Source organism: Syngnathus floridae, chromosome 4 (genome assembly GCF_059516105.1).
Source record: "Syngnathus floridae isolate MCC-2025c chromosome 4, RoL_Sflo_1.0, whole genome shotgun sequence".
Taxonomy (NCBI): Eukaryota; Metazoa; Chordata; class Actinopteri; order Syngnathiformes; family Syngnathidae; genus Syngnathus; species Syngnathus floridae.
This window is the reverse complement of record NC_142416.1, coordinates 13,516,621-13,543,018: the sequence shown is the minus strand read 5'-3', so window position 1 is coordinate 13,543,018 and position 26,398 is coordinate 13,516,621. Positions and strand designations below refer to the sequence as shown.

General features: G+C 39.9%; 1 protein-coding gene across 1 annotated transcript in view; it reads left to right on the top strand.

The window, feature by feature from the left end:
• prkcaa (protein kinase C, alpha, a) overlaps positions 1–26,398 on the top strand; it is a 69,288-nt gene that overhangs the window by 27,339 nt on the left and 15,551 nt on the right. The window contains exons 4-13 of the mRNA XM_088374802.1: positions 8,314–8,425; positions 8,573–8,701; positions 17,817–17,973; positions 18,056–18,190; positions 18,269–18,362; positions 20,726–20,869; positions 20,980–21,153; positions 22,095–22,186; positions 22,546–22,608; positions 22,837–22,975. Of these exons, the coding sequence (XP_088230928.1) occupies positions 8,314–8,425; positions 8,573–8,701; positions 17,817–17,973; positions 18,056–18,190; positions 18,269–18,362; positions 20,726–20,869; positions 20,980–21,153; positions 22,095–22,186; positions 22,546–22,608; positions 22,837–22,975 (1,239 nt within the window). The remainder of the gene's footprint in view (positions 1–8,313; positions 8,426–8,572; positions 8,702–17,816; positions 17,974–18,055; positions 18,191–18,268; positions 18,363–20,725; positions 20,870–20,979; positions 21,154–22,094; positions 22,187–22,545; positions 22,609–22,836; positions 22,976–26,398) is intronic.

The window sequence follows — 26,398 nt, the reverse complement described above, 5'->3', positions numbered from 1 at the left end:
GCAAGCTTTGGCCTGTCCCAGCTGACTTTTGGTCAGAGGCAGGGTTGTCATTGGACGCCAAAGCCCTGCAAAAGTAGGAATTTGTCTCAAGGAAATGGAAGCGGTGATTTATATCATTATATAGTTTGATATTGACTCTGCTTGCTTGGAACTCCAACTAACCAGGCATTACGAGAAGGTAGCAAGCAGTGAAAATTGGCAATCGTAATTGAACCGCTGTTTGGCTCATACTGGGGTGACGCCAACCGAACAGGACTGCTTAGTGAAATTAAGACTTAATTGGTACATCTAACCCTTTCAGACTGTGACTCAAGTGGCATTACAAGACCACAGGTGGCTTAAGCTTGTTTTTGCTAAAGCCATTTATTTGACAAAATGCTGCTCTTGTTGACTGCCTGGTGTAACGCTAGGAGTAGCAGCACGAGCGACTTTAGTGTTTTACAGGATAGAGGCATCAATAATGCAGAAGCTTCCCCTTTCACCACAAGGCTCAGCAGATGAAACTGAGAGCTTTGCTGTGCTTGTGTTAGTGCGGGTGCGTGGCTGCTGCATCATTGATGTCCACTTAACCAGCAGTCTGCTGTATATGACCCGAGGAAATCCACACTGATTTGCCCTTTGCTCTCTCTGTCTCTCTATATCTGTCTCTCTCTTACTAAGCAACAGAATTGGCAATAGACAGAAATATCGTATTTATTGATGGCCTGCGTTTTGAAAGTCTCAGTTTAAATTTTTAATTTCAAAGTGAGCTCTAATATTTAAAAACTTAAATCATTCAGGAAGAGACAGTTGTTACAGAAATGTCTGGAAAAACAAACACTGTGGTACAAACGCTTGGAGCTCACCATCATGGTAAGGAGTCTGTGTGGAAATGGGAAATCAGATTAGACAGTGGGGCTAAATGACATCATGTGCACCACAGGCATGGTTGCATGTCACAGGCAATAGATCCTGTCATCAGTTCTGCGCTTCCTTCAAGCAAGGAAAGGGTGTTGCTATCCTCTTAAAATAGACAAATGACACCCCACTGTGATGTTCAACATTTCACACGGTACTTGGCAATGCAAAAAAGATGGGACACAGACTTGCAACTATCAAAACTGGAGACAAATTATCATGGGTATCTTCTTTCTTCTCCACAAACGGCTGGACCTCCAGGGCAACAGAAATTATACACAGTGGGAGATGAGGAACCACATGCTGCAGACACGCCCCCTCTATGAGAACTGCACAGGCACAAATCTGGCGCAGGTACATGCCGGAAGCAGAGACTGAGTGGAGGAAAGAGAGACCTAATACTAATGTCCTGGTTACAACAGATCATGCAAAATTGTAAGCTCAGCTCAAGTAGGCGTTGCTTTCCTTTGTATGACAGATAGAAAGGAAGGAAGGAAGGAAGGAAGGAAGGAAGGAAGGAAGGAAGGAAGGAAGGAAGGAAGGAAGGAAGGAAGGAAGGAAGGAAGGAAGGAAGGAAGGAAGGAAGGAAGGAAACAGACCACCAAATTGCGTATGGATGGAAATCTTCTATTTGATATTTTTTTTTACTAGCTAGGTGACCCTAATAAGCCGCCGTCAGGAAAAAAAAAAGCCCACTGCCTGCAAGGCGGGCCACATACGAGCGCGTCGGCACCTCCTGCTTTCTCATCCGACACGACATCTACCCCAGGATCCACCCGGCGGGTAGACAACAACCGATTCTGATGAATGAGTCATTCTCGCAATTTTCACAAATCAATACTGACGAAAGGACGTCACTGACTCTCTCTCGCCATTTGTTTTGTCCGAGGTTGGTCTGAGAAAAGTAAAAGAATTGAATCTGTCAGCTGGCTCATTATGCTGAAAAAGGCTCCCCCAAATATTTTCCAACACATCTAGATTTACTCGTTATGCAGCTGACAGATGGTCGATGACTCTTTATTCTGCCACTTGGCATCTGGATCATCATCAACTGGAAGCACAAGTCACTTTCTCAACTGTACTCAACTGGTTTTATTCTCAAGTACACTAACTAGTACTAGAGATAAAAAAAACCAGCCGCTTCAATTTTCAGTTCAAAGTTCAGCTCTACTTTGCTCGGAAATGCAAAGTGTTACATCACGTTTCCCGTTTTAAAAAGACCTGTTGATCCTGCTTGACCTGTTCAGTGACACACTGACACACGACATCATTACTCTCAGCCACACGGTACTTACGCACTTCAACTTGCTTTTGCCTCGATTATTAATGTTATTCAGAAAAGTAAAGCAAAACTACACCCATCACAGGATTAGGCAGACATGAGTATTCTTTTGAGAGCAGTGTAATTTTCTACCACTGTAAAGTATGATTACAACAATATACTGTAGTGATTGGTGTCAATCAAATATAATCTTAATCACTCTTTATTATCATGCATTTGAATGTTAGGTTTGCTTGATACTCTGCAGTGACGTGGCCCCTCTTTCTCAGTCTCCTGACATACCCTCCAGCTTCTTCGTCACCCTGACTGAACAGAACGAGCAGGATGAATGAACTAACGAGTTGGGCCAAACTGTAGTTAAAATCTCACGTATCATTTAGTGCATTGCTTGCAGATAAATGTTAACAGCTAGCACACAGGAAGGAAAACCCCCTGTGAGCTGCAGTGGCAACCTGCCCACCCTCTCAGCACTCATCAGCTTAGTGAAAGGCCAAGAGGAATGAGGGTGGTGATTTATGGGCTAAAAATAGTAACCCCGTCTAGTCTAACACCTCCAGTCCAGATAGATGATAACTCCAGTTTGTTCTCTACTGACTAACCTTTTGAACTTTAGTTCCGCTTGCCTAAGTCACTGAAAAGGGAGCATTAGCAACCAGCCAGTACTGCTCTTACATCTTTTTCGAATGCACACGTGTCTTGATGTGCACTTGATGAGCGCTATGAAGTCTAATTGAAATGTGAAGCTCCACAGCGGAATAATCACAGAGCCAAAGTGACACATAATATCGTTACAGTGTTATTACACTAAGTGCTGCATGAATTAGCGTATATAATAACTGTTTCAACTGGCAGCAGAAGTGTCTCTCTCAGTCATTAAGCTATAAAATATACAGTGAGAACTGGAAAAATATGTAAATGGTTTATACAGAAAATCTGGATGATTATCATCAAACGTACCTTAAACCCTGCTCTGACTAAATTGGTCGGGTTTTATTTACGCAGTTGTTGACCATGCTTGATAACATACAGCAACTGGAGGTAATTACCATATTTCAGTGTTGTACATTACAATATGAAATTTTGTGTAGCTCTTGTTTTCATCAAAGCTGGGAGTAAATTCTATCCCGGCTGACATTTGTGACAAATTGGCTGTCAGTCACAGTGGCACATACAACATGCTAGTCGCAATCACTTTTACACCTGCATGCATAAATGTGAGCCTTAAATTTACTTAATTACTCTTAATGTATTTGCAAAATTCTATTGTCTGCCAATGTCACTGGTCATAGTTATACAAACTTTCAGATGCAAGTTTGTCACACTGAGTTTATCGCTATGACAGTGGTTTGAAGCAAATTAAATTTGATACATCAGGTGAAGCCATGAAGCTTTTACATTCGAAGGAGAACCTCCTGCCATCTCCTATTCAGATGTCACCTCTTGATGAATGATGACGGTAAAAACAAAAGGCAGTTTAAGTAGGGAAAGGAGAATCTGATGAGAATTTGAGGCTCATACGGATCAAAAGATACAAGGCAATAAAGAGACATAGTGACAATAAGAGCGGTTCGTGTTGCTCACACACAAATTGCAAATGCCACACTAGGTGGGTCTCTTTTGACTCTGCGGGATGCAGGCAGGTTGTATTAGCTACTCCTCCTTTTTGATTAGCATCTAGTTCATTGAGCTAATTTTTGCAGGAAATAGGAGATTTCCTGTAACTAGCCCTTTAGCGACGCTCATGTTTAAGGTAAATGAGCGAGTTCATGAATTTTCAAGCCCTTTTGACACCGTAAAAGTGTGAGTAATATGCTGTGATCTGACAGATAGATGCAGATAGATGTCCCTGGCAGCAAAAAACCTGCTCATAAATGTCCACCCAAATAAATCAGTATACCGTTTTTATTTACTCAACACTAAAATCTTGGACTGAATTCTTGATATGAAAATGATGATGGTGAGATCCACTGAAGGACTGAATCATTGGTACACTTATTTGTAATTACAAGCTGCCTGCTGATGGCTTCGATTGCTCTGACAAATTCCAAAAGAACGTTGTTTGAGACAAAAAAAGTTTAGTTGACATTATTTCCTCTGATGAAAAGCCCCTGCTCAGCATCACTCTGCCAAGCATTTCATTAACAAGCCTGCCTGATGTCCTGCTTGCTAATGAAGCTGGATCGGCGAGTGAGGCCAATTAGCCGACATCAGTGGGCTGACCCCTGTGTCTCCAATTCATTACTACCTCCAGCAAATTTTAGATGAGTGCTGTCCATGACCTTTGGCTTTACATACACACTTAGATGGGATTAACAGAAAAAAATGGAATAAAGACACGACTAGGCAAAACAAATGATAGTTGCCCCTCCCTCTTAAGAGTTACTGTTTGTACATTTTATTTAGTTCAGAAATTCTTCTGCCGAAACAATCACAACAATAATTTACAGGATGTTTTCCCATTAACATCTACACCATCAGCAGTTCATCAATTTGGATCATTTTGACAACTTTCACAGCTATCTTTTTTCACACATGCTTTTTTTTTTCAAATTTATTTTTCTTACATAATATTAACTTATAAACTATGACATTTGGGATATTTATTATGAATATAAATAATACACACCAACTTTAAGCATCAATTTCAAGAATAAACACTTCACACAGTGTAACTGAATTGAAACCCACACAAGAGTTGCGTGTTCAAGTTTTCAACTAGAAAATGGCAAAAATATCTATGTAATCAGTTACTTTTTTTTTAAACATGAAACTCATAAAACAACTAGCAGAGTAACATCCAATGGTGATATAATAAAAAAAAAATTACTATGATAGAATGTTGAATGCATAATCATTATCATATCAAGCCCATAAGAAACGAATCCCCTTGATTGTAGATATGAGAACTGATGTGCTCCATATAACGAACTTGGCTGGCATCAGTTTGAATCCCTCCCCTCCAACTCCGGTAGTGTGAATGAGAATATGCCCAACTTGATTAAAGAAAAAAAATTGCGATAAACTCTTTGCACTACAGTATAGTGCATTTAATTCTATTATCTAACAGCAATTGGAATAAAAAGAAAAAAAAGCATGATCCGTTGACTAGCATGTGCCAGTCAAATCTAATAAGAACTGCTTAAAGCAAGCATAGATGAATGTTTAATTCCATTGTGATGAACAACAAGCTGAAGGAACATGTGGGCACATTTTATCCACGATGGCCTTTATTGGCACTATTATTAAAGGTCAACCATCTTCTAGGCTGCCTTGTACCAGCCGCTGGGCTGCTTTGCTGTAACATTCTAATGTCCTTATGTTGAGCCAAGTGATTAGGTTGCTCCTTTCTCCCGGCACCACTTGCTGTGGTACGACGGTGCCACCCGGTCGCTCTTGAATTTCCGGTGAGGCTGAAATTGGTGAGAGGATCTGGAGGCGCTGAGACACTTATCTAGTAGCCGCCAGAGATGTGTTAATGGACAACCCTGTGTGCTCAGTGATGTGTCGTCACTTATCTTCATTTAGGCTACAGGTTTCATTTTGTGCGCATTACATCTTCCTCCTAGTCAATCTTTAAATAGATGCACACAAATTATTCAGACTTTTCACACCTGCCATGTCACTTCATGTGAATTCATTTTAGCAATTACACCATGAAACTGATTCATTTACGACTATGATTAATAATGAATTGCTAATTTAAAAATTTGCCATTAGTAGTACTAAATTTTACAGTGTGACCTCCAAAGTGGATCGTGCCCAAGTGTTCTAATTAAGGGTTTATCAGGAAAACATACCCCAGTCCAACAATACTTGGAATTGATCTGTTTCACTTAGATAATAAAAGGTACCAGAAATTTGGGGGACCATATTTAAAACAAGTACAGAAAAAAAAGCTGGTGTTTTATACGCTTGCTTATTATAAAATATTTAATACTTAACATTTTTGAAGCAATAAAAACTAACAAAAACTAACAAATCATGTTGAAAACTAATTTTAAAAAACAAAACTCAAAATATAAAAACTATAGCATAACTATAAACCCAAAACAAATATACTTGTGGTATGTAGCCCTTCGCAATAATCAGCACCCAAGAAGCAGCTCACAGCTTGGTCAGTGATCCCTGCTCTAAGTTGTGCATAGGTGTGTGAATATATATTTTTTTGTTTGAATGCGCGATTAATCGGTGACTAGACACTTCACCCTTTGCCATGACCATAATGAGGACAAGCGCTATAGGCGAAAAATGGAAGGATTGGACAGAGTGCCCATTGTCCTCATGTCCAGGTGTCAGTCAGATCTTTGAATCTTGCAGTATTGGGCACTTTCACAGACTAGAACGTCCAAATTGTTTCATTATCAAAGCTGCTGGGATTGTAGATCTTTTTTTTTTCTTTTAAAACGCACTCCATCTGTTGATCTGTCGCTATCACTTGTTTGCGCCTTAGTGGAAGGAACAAAGCAGAGAAGGGGTGAGGTGACAAGAGGATAGTCCTTCAAGATCAGCTGTGTGGAGGTGGGCATGACTAAGTGCAGCTGGCATGGCTCCCCTCTCCCCTTCTGCGCTGTCTGTCAACCCCAGCTTGTCGTTATCTGCGCACACTCTGGCCCGCCTGCTAATTGGACAATGTGTAATGTTAACGGAGGGCGCAAAAAGATGGGCCTTGTGTGTCTGCCAGATTTTAAATAACTACGACAATATACATCATACTCGTCAGAACTTCCCGTAATTGAATTTAAATATTACGGTTTATGTTCTAATTTTCTCATCATTAAATGCTAAGCTCACACACCAATAAAGAGATAAAACCCGCTTAACAAAACATCAACAAGAAATACATTGCATTACATCAACAACAAAACTGTGACTCGAACATCACCACCAGGTCTTGTTGCCATGGTAGCTTTAGTGAATTTAAGCTAAGCATGTTACAAGCAGCTTTGCAGTATGGTTTTTTTCATTTCTGATATGTGTGCAAGTATAAAGATTTGAGGAGAATTGAAATCCTGCTTTGGATGGTGGGACTCCATTTTAGAATTCAGGTGACGTCCGTACAGACACAGCTATTTTTATACATTTTGGGTCATTGAAAACTGATGTTTGGGTTGTAAAGAAGACTCGAATTACAAAACTGGTGTAAAATTGGCATTCCCCTTTCTTTGTATGATGTTTCAATGTATACTATCAATTCCATTTTTTGAATTCTAAAAATGTATTTGATAAATTTAATATTCACCTGGACAGCACCTCAAGCCCAAGAAATCTTGGTTTCAAGTATCGGCTTCATCCCACCACTGTGGAATTTGCACCATCTCCTTTTGCTCATTCCTAATTCAAGGTTATACATTTGTGTTTGTGCAGGAGCTAGAAAAAACATCACCCGTGTTTTGCGTCAGATTCAGCCATGAAAAGCATACGATAGAAATGTTCCTCTACGATGAAAACATTTTCAAAAGAAATATAGGCAGAGACTTTATTGCATCAGTCCAGAGGCCAGTGTCAAAATGCCTGAGTTGGCAAATGGCTTCATTGATCACAGCCACAATGATATACTGCCAGCTCCGACAGAGATTAATTACACTCTTGCATTTACTCTTGATTTCTATCTCTCTGTTGATATTCTCCACATCCATTACACATTGGACCGTGGAATTCAGATTCAGGAGTAAATTAAAATATCTTTCTTAACACATTTGCAGGACATTTTTTTCATGCACAGGATGGGTTTCCCACAAAGTGGTGCTGTAAAGAATTCCACTTAGCAATATTTGAACTCATTGGGGTGGAAAGCAGGTGAACATTCAAAGTTGTGTAGGTGCTCTGTTACTGTTGCTCCGGCAGGCCTTGTGTTCTTCAAGTGAATAATTTTAAAACAAAGAGACAATCCCTTGTGGAAGATACACACGGAAGTGGTCTTGTCTTTTTATTGTTTTAGCTACAAGTTATTTCGATGAGATTCATCATGTCTTCGTAATGCTATAAACAGATTCTTTTGTTCAGACAATTACACTTGTCTGAACAAAAGAATCTGTTTAAAATACAAATAAAGTTGCTTTCAGCCTATACTTGAAGTTAATGTATAAACTAGATCACTGACCTTTTTTCTTTTCCTGTCCTGTTTATTTCTTCAGGATCCCAGAACAAAACATAAATTTAAGATCCACACGTTTGGGAGTCCGACCTTTTGTGACCACTGTGGCTCTCTGCTGTACGGCCTCGTGCACCAGGGAATGAAGTGTGACAGTAAGTGCTTCATATATTCATATATTTTATCCTAAAATAAAACAAAACAAGACAGCTCTAATACAGAATGCACTTGCCGGCCACAATTAGGTACACCTGACTAATGTACTAAAAAGATTTTTTTAAATTTTTTTAATTGTTCTCCAGCGTGCGATATGAACGTCCACAAGCAGTGTGTCATGAACGTGCCCAGCCTGTGTGGGATGGACTACACGGAACAAAGGGGGCGACTTTTCCTCAAGTGTGAGGTCAGCGGGGAGAAGCTGCAGGTCACAGGTAGGTCGACTTGTCATTTGCTTGATGAGTACACTGCCGCTTGAATACACTTGTCTGTGCGAGAACATCCCGGCTATTGGCCTGTTTCCGCTGTGACTTCAGATCAGAATTAACACCAAGGCCATCTCATTTCGTACATAAAAGTCACCCTCAGTCTTTTGATACCATTAACCTGAATTAAACCTCTTTTACGCCGTTTATTCTGCCCGCTTATTATGCAGTCAATCTCACTGCTAACAACCCGGCTGACTCTTTTGCTATCAGTTATCAGCATGGCACAACGGCAATACCCCATTTAGAAAACGGATCAATAATCCTCTTTGCTAGACTCTCCTGTAAGAAAGAAAATACCAAAGTGAATAGTCCAGAAGCAGCCAGGCGCGTGGGTTACTATATTTTCAAACTGTCACGACTGTACTGGCAAGCGATGCTGCTCAAACTCTGAATCTCAATTACTAACGCAGTGTTCAATCAAATCATTAGAGACAAAATGGAGATTTTCCTTAGTGGCAATTTCCTACAGCTTAGATTTTATGTTGTGACATGGCTTGATTCTATTTATTCTAAGTGCAACGTGGTGGAAGTCTCTTAAAGGGGACGTCTTATGGAAATGTGGATTGCTCGTATACACAAATTTGGGTCTCCGGAGTGCATGGCCACTCATCATGTATGAAATTACACAACCAAATAATTTTTGTGTTAGCCATGTCAGAAAATATGTCTTACTTACTGCAGAATCATTATGTCAAAGACAAAAGCTGAGTTGTGCTGCAGTGTACTTGGATGAACACACATGGTTCACAGAAAAATGCTTACTGTCTGAATTTTTCCTACCTGCCATTATACAAACAGAACATTAAAAACCGCACTTTTTAACATCCTGAATCGTCATACTCTGGTTCAATCATATATGGCTGCATGTTTTTCTCATTAATTGTCCGGGTTACACAACAAAATATGTTCTCATTTTGGCACGCCACACAAAAGAGGGGCATGGGGTAAACCTGGCGCTGTTGCAGGACACAGAACAGCCCACTAAAAGCTTTTTGTTCCAGGAAAAAAAAGCAACAGTAGTTGCCTCAATTCATCGTGCCCGTTTGTGTGAACAAAACATGTGTTGGAATAATAAACAGCAGTTCATACCGTCTCTTGACAATACACTTGACATGTATTTTTCGGCATCAGTAATGGTGTAACACCTCATTCAACTGATTTTGATGTAGCAAAATATGTATGCGCTGTATGTGTAGGTTCTCACATAAGCGATGAAACCCGAATTTGGGAGAAAATTGTAATGTGACGCATTAACACATTAGTTAAGTCATAAAAACAATGTAAAAAAACATTTGTAGGACATGCCTTCAAAACAATCACATGAAAAGTAGCAGGTATGGTGGTACCTGAGAGCCATTCACCAAGGCTTGGCTCAAAATGAACCGACAAATCAAATTTAATCACTTGCCGTCACGATCCGCCCGTTCATCCATCCGTTCATCCATTTTCTTCAGTATGCTCTGTTTCTTGTTCTTTTTCAATCCGACTTCTAATTGCAATTGGTAGTTTTAATCTATTTACGGGGTCAATCGTGGGTTCAATTGTCCTGACTTTATGACGTCAAGAAAGGATGCATATACTTACTTCTAATTAAACTGGTAACAATTAATTGAACAAAACAATGAATCAACAATATTTTCCACTAAAAACTAGATCTGTTTTGTGTTTGAGACCTAGTCATAGGTACTGAAAAGTACAGTAGTAATCCCATTCTGTACTTAAGTAGAAGTACAGATAGGTTTAAAAAAAGACTGATGAAACCACTAGTACTGCTTGATTTCCTAAGTAAAAGAAAAAGTACAGGCTCTGAAATGTAGTACAAAAATGAATGTTGGTCCATTTGTCGCTCACCATTGTGGTGGCAGAGAATATATTTAATCTAGGGCTGTTACACGTTGTTTGGTTGCTATTCAGACAGGATTGTACAATACAGTTCACAATGAGGGGTGCTTGCGGTCACTTGGCAATCATAGAAGAACATGTCCTAATGTGATGAATGAATTCTGAGGTAACATTTCCGAGGCCTTCTTAATCTGTCCTAATCCTCTTGCTGCAATTTGTTAATTTTGAGCTCCGCAGCCAAAAGAAATATCCTGATTGTGCCTGCTATGTTTAAACTGTCATTAAATAAATAGCTGTCAGAGTAACACTAAAAGCTTTTAGATAACTCAATAAAGGTAGCCTGATGGGCAAAACAAATAATCAAATTCAAATTGACGTTATAATGTAGGGGGTTAGCAGGCACCAACAGCACCACTCCAGTGGAGGTAGTAAAACTGTTTATATCTAATATTCTTGAAGTAGACATTGTGCGATCATTTTGCAGCAAAGCTTGTAAAGATACACGAGCCTAATCAGTGAATATTATTGACTGTTTAATGAGGAAGTCAACTTCCCAAATGTCTTTACGATAATATGTTCGATGTGCTCCCACTAGTCTAAACACGGCATTCTGATTAATATTGTGTTTGTGGAATATGAGTTAAGCAGCAAAATGAAAATGACATTACAGTTGCAAGGTCCAGGTCACAACTAATCATGGCTCAGCTTCAGAAAATTGGTGAGCCATGATTGGTTGTGACTGACCAACTGTGATGTCATTTTCAGGTGACAGCAAGCTGCAAAATGTCTGCCTACAAAATGGATAAAAATAGGTCAATTTTGCTGCTTAAATCATATTCCTCAAACGAAACATTAATCAGAACTCTGCGTTTTGACTAGTTGGGCTGCACAAAAAATATTATTCCAATGAAAATTTGGGGGCTGGCTTCTTCTTTAACTAGGAGTGCCATCAGAATGATTTAGTATTTTCAAATTAGTCCTAATGTTTGCATCAACAGTTTTTACGTAGGTTTGTGGCTCAATTTGCACATGTAAGAAAGTAATTAGGCCTTGAATAATAAAAGATATACTCTATAAATTGATATACTATGCTAAGAATATCAAACTGACTGCAGCTTGTATGAATGATACAGTCTGAATTAAATAATGAAGCTGCTCCGTAAACAGCTCAAGTGTGTGTGTTTATTCGCAACAGCTTTTGCCTCTAATTTGAAGGCATGTTGTAAATCCTCGCTCCGTGATGACAGAGAATTAGCACATCGGCTAGAACAAAGATGACGGTGGGGCGCCGACAGCGGGCTCATGTAATCATTCAATTAGCTTGGCTCACTGAGGTCAGCGCGTCATGAGGCACTAACTTCGTGACTCGTTCATTCATCAAATGAACAGCAGGTGGAGAAACAGGATAAATTATGGCTGGCAGTTAGGAAAACAAAACAAATCAAAGCTGCTTCAATATTGACATATCGCGAATCGGTGAAAATAATAGATTTCGAAAAGAGTAAAACAATACAACCGTGTGACACGTAATACACACAAATTTAAAAGTCGAAACATGCTCCTCAAGGATAGAGAATTTTTATTCATAGCTTGATCCAAACGCATGATCTCAACAGGACCCGAGGACTTCTGAGTAATTGGTCAGAAATTTGACGTGCTGCAACATGGGAATGAGACTTTTTTTATTGAAGACATTTCACCTTGAATTCAAAAGGCTTCTTCAATTTTTGTAGGTCAATATTCATGCCTGGGTGGGTGTGTCCCATGGGGGTTGTCAACAACACAGCACTGTTGTTTTTGCCGGGCGAGGTTAGTGTAATGTCAGCCCTGCATACCAATCGGTTGTTCACTGGCAACTTGTTTGAGCCACTCTTCCTGGGAAATGAGATGTTTGCATGGACGGGCATCAGGTTCTTGTTTGAGGCAGATGAGAGGTGATGCCTCGACCCACTCCTGTTTAGAAACGTCTTTTCTTTTTTTCACGTAGATGGCTTCATTTACACCTCTTTCAAAATAGCAGCCCTCCTGATCCAGAATTTGTACGTGGCTGTCCCCGAAGCATTGCCGCCTTTCTTTACGAGATGCATATGGACAGCTGACTAGACTCGACGAAGCCATTCACCGATATTATGTCATGCGCCTGTGCAATGGCGGCTTAGTCTCTCGAGTGTCATTGCATTCCTCACGCTACTGCAGTGCATGACTTTTCTTTTAGGGATTTTGTCTTTTGGGTGAACCTGCTTTTTCTATGCATTTGAAATGCATTGGTATGCAGTTGGTATGAAGAAAGTATGTTCTTCCCACATTCCATAACATTCACGTTAGACAAATTGAAATTGCCCAATGGTGTGATGGTGAGTGTGAATGGTTGTTTGTCTGTTCCACGCGATTGACAGTGTACCCTGCCTCGTGATTAAAACTCATCTGGGATAGGTTCCGCCGTTCCAATTCACCTGCAACTGCAATGAGGACAAGTGCTGCAGAAAATGGATGGCTGGTGAGCCTGTCTGTGTGTGTATGTGTTCAGAACTGATGTACTAACCGCACAGCCCACTCATGCCATCTTGTATTACAGATTACATTAGCCGCTGTTGACGCCAAACGGGCAGCCTTCCAAACAGATTTGAGTTACACAGTTTAAATAGCATGCTGGATGGCGCGAAGCGAGAATCTTTACATTATTATCACATGTACAGCGCTGCTCTCAAAATAAACAGCATCCAGTTCTGCCTAACATGAATGTTTTTCGGATGTCAGTGGAAGCCCAAGTACATGGAGTAAACTCACAAAAGTTCTACTTCTTCTTCTTGGCATAAGTGAGCTCTACCGATATGTCCATCCATCATTCTCTCGTGTCCAGAGCCAAAACGTTGTGCAGGAAGTAGAAGTCTGATGTTCTGTCAAGCACGCGTTAGACGCCGGGAAATAAACAATCTTCTGTGCATAACGCTTGCAAAATGAACAAATTTGTCACTGTGGCAGTTTCAATACAGAGATGGTGAAATGGTGGTGTTGTGGGGAAAGAGCACTGGCAGGGAGGTGCTGAAGGAGACACAAGAGGTTTTGTTTGTGTGGTGGAGGACAACTGTGGTGCTTTAGTGCCGTCCTTCGCTTTGCCATAACTCAGGAACACAGTTCCTTTGTATTGGTCAGTGCTGAGCAAGCCACCCTCGCCTTGGTCTTTTGTTTCCTCGATGTGTGCTAGTATTCACTGTATTACTCAAGAGCATCTTTGTGCATGTACTGTAATTTACTTCCTTGTAGTTCACTATTTGTGGCCGTTACACAACTCTGCCACCTCTAGGTACTGTGGAGGAGTACATAGTAGCACTCAGTTGCACACCCAACCGCCTTCTGTATATGCAGTTTTATGATTAAAATTTCAAGAAATTCAAAACTCACACCTTGATTACGTACTTTGTAGCAGTTTCTTCTCGTTTCCCAGTTTCCATCCCTACTACTGACCAACTGCTCCATCTTTGTCTGTTAATTGTTAACCTATTTAACTTGTTAAACTGCTGATAGTTCTGTGTAGGTGTGCACAGGTCGCAGGAGTTAGTGTTCAAGGCACATTTCCTGTAGATGTGGGTGGATCAGAGAGATTCCATTTTGTCTTTAACCTTTTTTTCTTGGTTTGTTTTTCTTTTACTGTCAAAGCTCAAATCTGCCTTGGACTTTTGCTTGCAGTGTATGCTTGTGTACACACTTGCAACAAGCCAGAAGTAGAAAATATCACAGTCTGATGAACTGGAAGTAGTTCTTCAGTGTGGTTAGTGGTGAATATTGTTATCTTACTTAGTGTAGTCGTATTTGGTAAACATGTTACAAGAAATAATTGAATGCTAACTTGCCTGTAACAGTGATTGGATTGTTCCAGATATGTAAAAAAAGAATAAAAGGGTCACATAACTCAGGTTAACCAGGTTAAAAGCGAGCAAATAACATTAATTAATTAAAACAGTCTTAAATTCTTGAAGATCAGGATCATTGATTAATTTCCATGTTATAACTTGTCAGTATTGAAGGAAAAAAAATCCAAAGGTCTATCTAAATGTTGGCATGAACATTTTATCTTGTACATTTTGACTCCCTCTAGCCTGCTCTCTTTCTTTATTGTTTGCTTTTCACACTTTTTCAGGCTATTTTGAGATGCTGGCGGTAAGCAGAGGACAGGATCAGGTTTCTGCTCTCATTGCTTAATAGTGAGCATACATGGCAAACCAACAGTTGGTCTCGAGTTTCGGATTAGCGCGCTGCGATTTGGTTCACTTGGCAATAGGCATACAAATGTTTATATAGCCGTGGAAGGTCAAATAGGTATAACCAGTTTCACTGTATATATATCACACACACAACACACACACACACACACACACACACACACACGTATATGTGGTTTAACCATATATATATATATATATACAGTCATTATTTTCATAGAGCTACACAGCATCATGTGGAAATTGTATTATATGAAGATTCCATGCATGTACATGAATCACTTTCCATCAGTAATGTTTTGTTTTTCCTAAGTCTCTCATATAAGCCCTTAATTCTTCATCACTGCTATTTTCCATATGGTCAAAATGCATTAGGTCTCCACATGTGGCCTCTCGCTCTGCCAGCTAATCAGCCAGACAAAATAAATAAATAAATCACATTTTCCTCCCATTAGTGTCTCTGCTAGGAAAGAAGGCTTGCTGGAAGGTAGAGTTGAGTTTGCTTCAACAGTTTTTCTGGGCTTTGCATGCAGCCTGGCAGTGGACAGCAGCATGCATGTACAATGATTTAGGCCCCCGAGCTTCTTCCACTTTGAAGCCTTCGCTCTACAATTTCCTTCTTTGTAAAATACTCAATGGCACGGCACACACATGCCAAGAGATTTTTACCAGGAGGAAATCAACTTCAATATTGTTTTTGACTGCAGGAACTGAAGAGCCTTCATGTAACCATGCCAACTAGTTTTCAGCTATGAATATTTTAATCAGAAAAATACTTGGTCTGGGAAAAATATCTTGAAATGCTTTACAATCCATTCAAGGACACAGGCACACAATTTTCTATAAGAATGACACACTCCAAGGGGATGTATGATGATGTCATCTTCAAGCCTTTGTTAACTGTCAACCACCCAAGCAGCTCTAAAAGCTTACTACTCTCAAACTTACTTAATGTTCCCTTTTTCTCTTCTTTCATTGTGCTGTTGAAACTAAGCATTGGGAGCTCTCTTTTTTCTGCAGAGCAGGGTGTTTTCTACAGTGTACACAGTGGGATATTTAGGTAATGAGACTAAAAACTTTATTCAACTTGTTTGCCAAAGGATCCAGAGTGCAAACGCGGCTGACCTCATTGTTTTGTGGACGGGGTCAACTCGTGTCAGTTGAAGTGGAGTAGAGTTGTCATGAGTGCAGAGAAGGTAACCATTGGAGATTGAACATACAGCCCCTCTGTTTTCTTTTTTACATCAATAATGTACATGTCCATGTGCGTCTGTGCTGTTCATACATTTAATTTTTCAATTGAAAACCTTAATACTATTGATACCGTGATAGTATATTAAGGTTAGATTTGTATCCATTAATTCTACACATTTGTTTGACTAAAACTGCATTCCAATTTGTATGAGGACTGCATTTGGAAGGTTTCATACTGGTTTGTACTTTACATGAGCCTGCTGAACGACATTAGAATGGGCTTTTCGCCCTCTATCGTTTTAGTCTGGAAGTACATCTTAGAAAAATAACATTTGTTTTGAATTTTTTGGCAGTGCGAGATGCTAGGTTTAGAGGTGGAGTAAGTAATTAAAACTCTTGTTGGAAAAAAAAATTGTTTGCAGATGAGAAAGTTGGTTTACATGATTCCAAATCATCCGTTATTATTATAAAATCTGTAGTTGTGTAGCGCAAAGACTGGTTGCCAGCCAATGGTAGTGGATATTTACACATGCAACTATTCACACTCAAATTCACACCTTTGTACAATTTTTGAGTCTTCAATTAACCTAATATGCATCTTTTTGCAATGTGGGAAGAAGCCAGAGGACCCAGGGGGAAAAACAACAACTTTGCACAGGAACATAGATCTAGACACCGAACCTCAGGACTGTGAGCCAGATGTGGTAATCCTGAGTCCCCTGTGTTGACAGTTCTCTTTAAGTAATCGTTAAAATTGATTTTGTCTGCCTCTTGTTGTTGATCTAATAAGCTTTAAAACCACATAGAAAATTGAAAATCTGTATAGGCCACTTTTCTTCCCATTTCTTTTTTACTTTCCACTTGCTCTCAGTGAGATTAATTGTTTTCTCTGTCATTTAACACTAAAAGGTCTGTGAGTCTCTTCTTTAGTTCTCCTCACATCGTAATTCAGCTTTATTTTAATTTGAATAAAGCATGCACCAATAAAAAACAGAACGTTTTGTAAATGCATCTTAATATACGTCTATTCCTATGTGTGTGTTTTGTTTAGTTTAAGCCTGGTTAATGGAATTCTTGCCTTGTTGTTTACTGTCCATCTCACAACGGAAGGATAAAAGAGCCTTCCCCCACTTCCTGCTTTTGCTCCATCTAAAGCTCAGTGTCACCGCACGCACGGACGCACGGATGCACGCACGCACGCACGCATGCACGCACATTTGATCTTGAACACCTGCAGTGTGTTCCACTGATGTTCACCTGCAGTATCTGTTTTGCTTTTGTTTTTTTTTACCTGACCAAAAGGATTGATACAGATGAAATGAAGTTGAATATTCATTGAGACTTCAGTGCAGAACAAATGCTCTAGCGGTCCCTTTTGAACAATTAGAGACCCTATTAAAAAAAAGAAAAAGAAAATTCGTTCATGGTTCTCATTTGATTTTCAAATTTGAGGTTATTTGAAGTTCACGATCGACCACAATGTGTTTATCCCAATGGGCTCATCTTTAACTCTTTATGATACTACTAAAGTTGTTCATGATTTATTTAAATCATGTGGTTCTTGTATAAAAGTCTTCTTAAACTTCTAGATAATCATTAATCATTTTATCCAAATTCTACAACGAGACATTTCTGTCTCACATTAAAATCTCAACAGTTACAAAGTGAAGACATTTTCTAAACACAAAATGTGTATTGCCTGCAAAAAAGAAACAAATAATAATAATAATAATAATGATAATAATAGATTGGCTGCTGAATATGAATTCAATGAATGCAATAAACCTACACTTTTTTTCTTTCAGTTGGTGAAGGGCGGAATCTGATACCGATGGACCCCAATGGCCTGTCTGATCCATACGTAAAACTCAAGCTCATACCTGACCCCAAAAATGAGACCAAGCAGAAGACCAAAACCATCCGCTCTAATCTGAACCCCAAATGGGGTGAGACTTTTACCTTGTAAGTAACTGCCTCTTTGTATTCAGTTATTGGGATAGTTTGTAATTCTCTGGATCATTATGTAATTCTCTGCACGTTCCAGTAAACTGAGACCTACAGACAAGGACCGCAGGTTATCCGTGGAAGTGTGGGACTGGGATCGGACAACCAGGAATGACTTCATGGGCGCCCTTTCATTTGGGGTGTCGGAGCTCATAAAGTCTCCAGCGTGTGGCTGGTAAAGACCCATTGCTTGACCTTTTAAGACTGTGCCGATTGCACTCTCATTTACTCACGCTTTCTCATGGTTTGTCAGGTATAAATTGTTGTGCCAGGAGGAGGGAGAGTATTATAACGTTCCCATCTCAGAGGAGGATGATGGGAATGAAGAACTGAGACTGAAATTTGAGGTGAGGGTTGTCCTTTGCTGATTGTTTTTTCACAGTAATTGATCTTGCTCCCTGGCAGGGGAAGGAGGCGCAGGCAGAAGTTACAAAAGTACACATTAGAGAATATCCTGTCTTTTCAGTGACATAAAGTTGAGAAGTTGGCATTTTTTATTGATTTTAACTTGGTATAGCTGTTTCCCTATAAATAAATAGTTTGTCAGATTTTGTTTTTACCACACCAACCAGAATAAATAATTCAGTTGGATGGGAAGTTTGAAAAATTTTTGGTAAATGTAAGTCTACTTGAAAATTCAAAAGTATTGCAATACATGACAATAATTTTTAGTTGTGAGAGACTTATTTCTTTATCAGCATTGTATGTAAGCTACTAATTGTAGATTTTTTATTTATTTATATGAATTACCTTTAGGTACCTGTTAGGGTGAAATGCAGTGTGTTAGCATTTTTTTTGTGCATTCAATCCACAGAAAATAGTAGATATAAGAAAGATAAATGTTCGTCTTCTCTAATCTATTTTTACCATAACGTTGTGCTCTGCACTTAACCACTAGATGTCAGCAAATAACAAAATACCTAGTTTTATTATTGACCAGCGCTTTTAAAGTTATTCAGCCTCACCACATATCGTATTTTACATGAGAGAAATCGATTGGCACACCACCAAAGAGAAATGTCGACAATAATGATGCGATAGTAGAAGATCATTAGTTTGTTCTGGCTCTTATATGACAGGAAAAGATGAACAAAAATATTGTATTGTCATTTTACCAACAGCTCTCTCCATGTCTGAATGTGAATGGATCATGTTTATGAATTATTACAAAATATTGTTTCTGTGTGTGCCAGACTCTTCCTTGTCCCTCAACGTCTGAGCATAAAAGTGTCCCAGTGTAAAAGTATTGTTTGAGATGTTCAAAGTGAGTCAGGCCCTTTGGTTGCTTCTTCTTATGGTTCCAGGACCAAGCAATTTTGGAAGACTCTAAAAGGAAGAAAGTAAGGCTGCTCGCTCATTCGCTCGCTCGCTCAGCTCGGACAGGCTCTTGTCTTTGGCTAAAGCTTCAAGGTGTGCTGTGGTTTGGCGTAGTCTGCTGCCCTTTGCACATTAGCTAGACTCTAGTTCACGCAATTAACCAAACTAAGGCTGCTCCTACTTTGTCACAAGCTTGTTTGAAATCAATGTTTCTTGGACAGAGGGGAAGCACGTCATTGAAATACTTGAGGTCTGTCAGTGAGTTGACACGAAATTTGCCAACTTGTCAAAAGTCAAACCAATATTTGCTATAGTCTAGTGTTGATTATGGTTAAAGGTGTGAAAATGATGTTTGCTTGGCTTTTAATCCATTCGTGCTGGCTATAGTGAAAGTCAAAGTTCTCTGGATTGTGATTCTAGCCACAATATCAGGTTCAGCATGAGGTTTGGATCTATGTTTGTCCTGGCTGAGTGTGAACTGTGGACATGAAATGTGGTTGGGTTTTTAATGCATAGCCAATAGGATATTTGCCCATTTTGTTTGAATGACAAGAATAAAGATTGAAGAGTCACTTATAGAATGTTCTGAACTCCTGCTTCCATGCCAGTGTTGTATTTGAGAAGAACAAAACTACCGGGAAGGCTTGCGCCATAACTGAAGCTTGTGTGAAGCTTCTCATAGACCTCATAGATCTTCCTCCTTAGACCACAAACTAGTTGAGAATGAATCAACAGCTCCTTTGCTGGCGACACCACTATTAATCAGCAGTCTTGAGAATCTCTTTCGATCCATTGTCAGTGCGCAGCATTTATTTTTCACCATGAAACGCTTTTCATTTGTCGATAAAGATTAAGCATGAATTTGGCTTGAATGAGCTTCATGGGGAATTTGTCATGTTTTGGCTGTTGTTGACATGAGAGGCTTGTCTGGAGCAGGCATGAATGCACGTAGTAGTAGATTATGCCTCTCGACTTGAAATATTACCATGCCTGAGTGAAAGCTCCTCATGTTTTTTTTTTTTTTGGTCACTCAGAACAACATTGATGGGGATCTCTTGAATGAAGGTCAAGCGGTGACATGGTTGTTTGCATTTTTACATGGTCAAGTGTTTAAGGGCACAAATGGATCATCATGTGGAATTTATGTGTAATAATTTCAAGTTTGTGAAAAAAGTCCACCCAACACTGGCCCGTTCCTATCCCAACAAGGAAATATAACATCGGATTGTGGCTTGAGGTCCAACTCAGAAAGTATTGTTATATATTGGTCAAGGAAATGTCATTCAAAGCAGATTATTGTATTTGAAAGGGAGCATTTAGGTTTGGACATTATTCAAATGTTGTGCTCCTTGGAGTGCATGTTGACGCACCCTGTCCTGTCATGTGAGCACAGAAAGCCAAGCTGGGCCCAACCAAGAAGGCCGCCACAGAGACAGATGGCAGCCCATCCAGCCAGCTGCCATTCAACAGCTTGGACCAAGTCAAACTCAGTGACTTCAACTTCTTGGCTGTACTTGGGAAAGGCAGCTTTGGCAAGGTAAACTGGAATGTTGTTTTCTTTCCTTGTGGTACAACACATGTTAAAAGTCACCCTTTGCAAGAAAGTAAGCTCCTCTTTGGTGAAAATGACTTTTGTTATGACTGAAGGTGATGCTGGCAGAAATGAAGGCCACAGAAGAGCTGTATGCCATAAAGATCCTCAAAAAGGACGTGGTGATTCAGGACGACGACGTTGAATGTACCATGGTGGAGAAGAGGGTCCTTGCCCAGCAGGAGAAGCCGGCCTTCCTCACGCAGCTACACTCGTGCTTCCAGACTGTGGTGGGTACAGTGCTCTTAGGTCAAGGTCGCTTCAAAGTACGTTGCTCTGAGCAAAACGAGGACACGCATGACAAGTACAATGAAAGGGAGGGGGTTAAACAGGCAGTTTGTGTGGAAAACACGTAATTGCACATTTGAGTCCTTAGGGAAAAGAACAGACTGCGCAACCTGAGAGAACAAAGTGACGCTTGTACTATATAAAAAGAAAAAAAAATACAATAAACCCTTAGAGGCCAAACACAGACTGAGGCTTAATAATAAATTGAGCAGCTCTGTGGCATTACAAAACATAAAATACATTTGGCCACTTAACCACGTGTGCAATGAATGAACGGGGTGTACAACAATAAAGAACTGTCTACGTGATTCATTGTGAAACTGCAAGCACAATAATGATAATAAATCCAAAGTATGTATTATTCTGTTCAATTATGCCTGGTTTTATTCCCATAATTTAGAGCGTGTGAGGCTCAGTTGTATAGGATATATACAATATATTCCATTTCCATGTTAGAATGGCACTCAGAGGTCATGCTTTGTCAAGGCCAAACGATCCCGCTGCAATTTTAAATTGTGTCATAAAGATTTAGTATGCTTGTTCAATGGGATATTAAGAAAAACATAAACAAATACGAAAACCTTAAGAAAAAACATTTTTGGATGTAATGAGTTCTTCTGTTCTTCTGTGGTCCGTCGCCCACCCTATCCCTCAATTCAATAAAGTTTGCAGAAAATCAGCCAAATACTTTTAATTAATCCTTCTCACAATCAATAGAAAACAAGATCATTTTGCAAAATAATATTTCCACCTATTGGTGCAGAAACCAGCAATGGAATTAATGAGAGTTTTCAAAGAATGCAAAATAGATTTAATGAAGAAAAAAAGAGACGTTCTGATTTTTCTATGTGCACTTTTTTTTCCCCATTTCTTTTGCACACAGGATCGTCTGTACTTTGTCATGGAGTACGTGACTGGAGGAGACCTCATGTATCACATTCAACAAGTGGGCAAGTTCAAGGAACCGCAAGCAGTGTAAGGAATTTAAAGCCGCCTTTTCTACAAATACTCGTTCATGCATTTCTGTCTTATTTATTAAAGCACTCACACCGATGGCCGCTTTACAGTATGTTAAGTACGAAAATTGGCAACAAGTTGAGTGAGGTTAGTTTGCAAGACTCTTTTGCTAATTCGATTTTTGTCTGGGGCTCCGCAGTGGTATAGTGGTTAGGGCGCCTCACAGTTAAGAGGTCACGGGTTTGAATCCTGGCTCAGGCTCTCCTCTGTGGAGTTTGCATGTTCTCCCCTTGCGTTAGGGTCATTGACTCAAAATTATTCATGAGTGTGAATGATTGTTTGTCCATATGTGATTGGCTGTGTTGTTGTAATTGCAGGTTCTATGCTGCAGAGATCGCTGTTGGTCTCTTCTTCCTTCACCGTAAAGGAGTCATCTACAGGTAAGCATTTATTTCAGCTAATGACAATTATATTGCAGGCTACTTTTCAGATCGATTAACTTTGAAGAGAAATGCATTTTTGTAAGGGCAATAGTTTTAATGAAATCAGTTAGCCATGATTGACATTGCAAACCATGTTCTTGAAGGCCGTTCAAAAATGAATGTGAATGGCCTTCAGGGATTTTTAAAAAAATATCATTATTAACATGTATTTGTCTGCTTCTTCAGAGATCTCAAGTTGGACAACGTGATGCTCGATAGTGAGGGACACATTAAGATTGCTGACTTTGGCATGTGTAAAGAGAACATGTTAGATGGAGTGACCACTCGCACCTTCTGTGGTACTCCAGACTACATCGCCCCTGAGGTAAGGTTTGAACTTGGAAGATGTGTGCGTGTGTGTGTGTGTGCGTGCGCGCGTGCGTGCGTGCGTGTGTGTGTGTGTGTGTGTGTGTGTGTGTGTGAGAGTGAGCATGACCTGATGCAAGAGGTCACTTGTGTCATCCTCACGGACCACATTAAAGCCACAGCCTCAGGACACACATGCATACAGACACACACGCACGCATGCACGCTCTCGCTCGCTCGCACGCACGCACGCGCGCACACACACACACACGTGTGCTTTCTAATGATGTAAGCACTGTAGTCAAGCAGACTCCCAGTGCGTCTGCTATGAAGCACAGCGTGGGGTGTCTGCTAGTCCCCAGCAAAACGCTGATGCCAAAATGCTGTTTCGGTCCGCGCACAACCATCATCATCAAACACAGCGATAACAAATAACTTGTTTTTTGACCTTAAGTGGCCTACATTCAGAATGGTGGCTTGGGTAGAAGAAACATGAGTGGAAATACGGTTTTCGTCATCATCTGAAATAAAACATGAGACGTGATTTGCATGGCAGATTTTAAAATTATAGAAAAAGAGCTAGCACGAACAGCAGTTTTACTTATCCTGCAGTAAAACTGCACGTCGAGCTCGAGTTAATGTTGCTGCTGGTGCTGGGTTGTTGACTGACCCTCCACAGCGGATCAAACAAGCAACACTAATGGCATGCTGTGTGTACAAATCCTTTTGCATATTAGAGGTCTTTCCTCCCTTTGTTGAAATTTCAACATTGCAAGTATTGCACGTCGCTCTATTCTCGTCCTTCTTAGTGAAATGTAACCAAACTTTTGAACGCTTCTGCCTCACAGGTGCCATCATTGTTTATGTGCGAAGTGATGAAATTCATGCTGACTGGAATCACTAAGGGGATTGTTAGCAAACTAGCAAACGATTCCAAGGAATTAGTGACGTGGGAACTCAATTCCCATCCCTAGCCTTGACTCAGATATGAACTTAAGTGGCCATCCATTTTTGAGGCTTCAATAGGATGTCGATATAGGAAAGGCTGTCCACAAGGCTTAGGATTCTGTAATGGAAATTTCTGATCATTCTTTCAGAAGAGCATTTATGAGGTCACACACTGATGTTGAACGAGAAGTTCTGGCTTGTAATTCATCCCAAAGGTGTTCTGTCGTTTCATCCATACCAGACTCTGCCGTCCAAGTTTTTATGGACCTTGCTTTGTGCCCTCGTACCCAGTCATGTTGAAAATGAGATGAGCCTGTTGCAGTTATTTCACATATACATATACTGTAAGTTTGTCCAACTTTGTAGCCATTATCAGTCAGTTCCCTCCTGTCCACTGGGGACTTGTGTTATAGATTTTCTTCCCTGTCAGAATGAGATATTGTCTACATGGAGTCAAGGACAACATGCTGTGACTGCACACAGTCACACTGACACTAATGCTCCAGCCACTGAAGGCACAGCAGGGATGGCATTGGCCGCTGCCTCCACCATGCTGTGAGTGAGTGGACAAACGTACAATAGCGCACATACGCTGTAGTTTTTTTTACACAAGTTGGAAGTGTTACATACTTCTCAACGAATTATAATTTGGAGAGACGACTGACCTCGAATGTGTCACAACATATTTTCACTCTCTTTGACAGATTTGAACTTTGTGGTCATATGCAACTAAGTATATTACCATTATGATTTTTTTTTTATATAGGAGATGCCATGGTATATTTTAAGAAACTTCTAAGTCCATCTATTTATTCTTTACAGTAAACCGCCTATCCTCACAGCCATATTAGAAAGGGTCTATTTAAATATACATATATTGCGGTGGTAGGTTTCACTGAGCGACAAGTTGGGGTGGCTAACTCCCAAAGTAACCTCCTGCAAATATACCCCTTGCTTCTCTCAATATTTAATGAAATAATCCTATAAATAATCAATATCAGCAAGATTGAAATATTTACTTTTGATTTACATGTTATTAAGTGAGATTTATTTCATTCTGATTGCTGTATCACGGAGCCCTCGCAAAGATTTTCAACACCTCACACAGCTAAGGAGCTAAGGAATTGACTGGTTCTGATCTGTTTCTCATCTTAATTGTATTTATTTATTGTTGAGTTGCAATTTACATTACTTTTCCAGAGTCTCTGTGCTCCTACATTCCCTGCATGGAATAAGCAACTACTTAAAAATAACAAAAAAAACCAATGCAATTTATCTTAAAAAAAAAAAGAAAAGCAACTTCCGTGTTAGTCAAACTGCTGAGATTTGGTTAGATTTTACATTTGTGTCACAGGTAAGGTGGAAGTGAAAATGAAGGAGGAATCCATTTGAATTTAGTGCATCTCTGGATAAAGTCGTAGCTGATTTTTCTTCTTTCTGTGCAAATGATAATGCATGAGCGTAGCAAAAAGATCTTAAGATACACTTTTTGGTGCTGGAATTCCACGCTCTACCCATTGCCATTCAAATGGGAAAATTCATTTGCGTTAAAGGTGTAACCTGAGAAATATTCTCACTTTCGACTTTTTATCGGCAGCTGGAGAATCACAGTGTTTTCCCTTGCCTGTCAGTGCACATGTGAACACACACGTACACATGGAGTTATCGCTCTGTTTAGCCTGACCTATATAAGTAGTCTGTTATTGTGCCTGTCAGGGAGGAATGATCGCACTAATGTACATTTACACCTCAGTGACTTTGATACAACGAGAAAGCAATAGAGACAAAAAGCTGATTCTGTCAGGAAAACAAGGAGATGTAAAAGCTATTAAATGTGTGTAAAAGAGCAGAAGAAAAAGCAGGACAATGAAGGCAGAAAGGAAGGCGTAAAATCAGTCTAAGGATGACTCAGTGACATTTCACAGGGCATTTGAGACTATTGAGCTGTCTGATGCGGCACATTTCCCTTTGTGGTCTTGTTGACCCAAGCACACAGCTTCATCTCTGGTATTAAAAAAAAAAAAAAACTCAGCGTGCCATCAGTACAAATTTAGCTTCTTAACAAGCTCTCTTTTCCTTTATTCTATTTTTACTCTATTTGCTGGCCACTAGAAACACTTGCATTATCTTACAAGATCCAACATTGCAGCACTGTGCAAAGCACGTCCATCGCAGTTGTGATGCTCAGTTTTTGAATCCCTGTGACGATTCTCACTTTCCCTAAACATTCATTGTAGGTCTACTGAAGACTTTAAAAACAGTAGGTGTAAATGTTTGTCTATCAGTGCCATGTGCCCCAAAAGTCAGTCTCGCCCGCAGTCAGCTGGGATAGGCTCCAACTTACCTTCGACCCTAATGAGGAATTGTATATAAGCATCCTCAAATATCAGCAAGGCATTCACCACAATGTGGTGAATTCTAAATAGTTTTCATATGGAGCACAAAGGTGGTCTGGGCTGCTCTGGTGCACGTACATGTACGTATAAGCATGTGT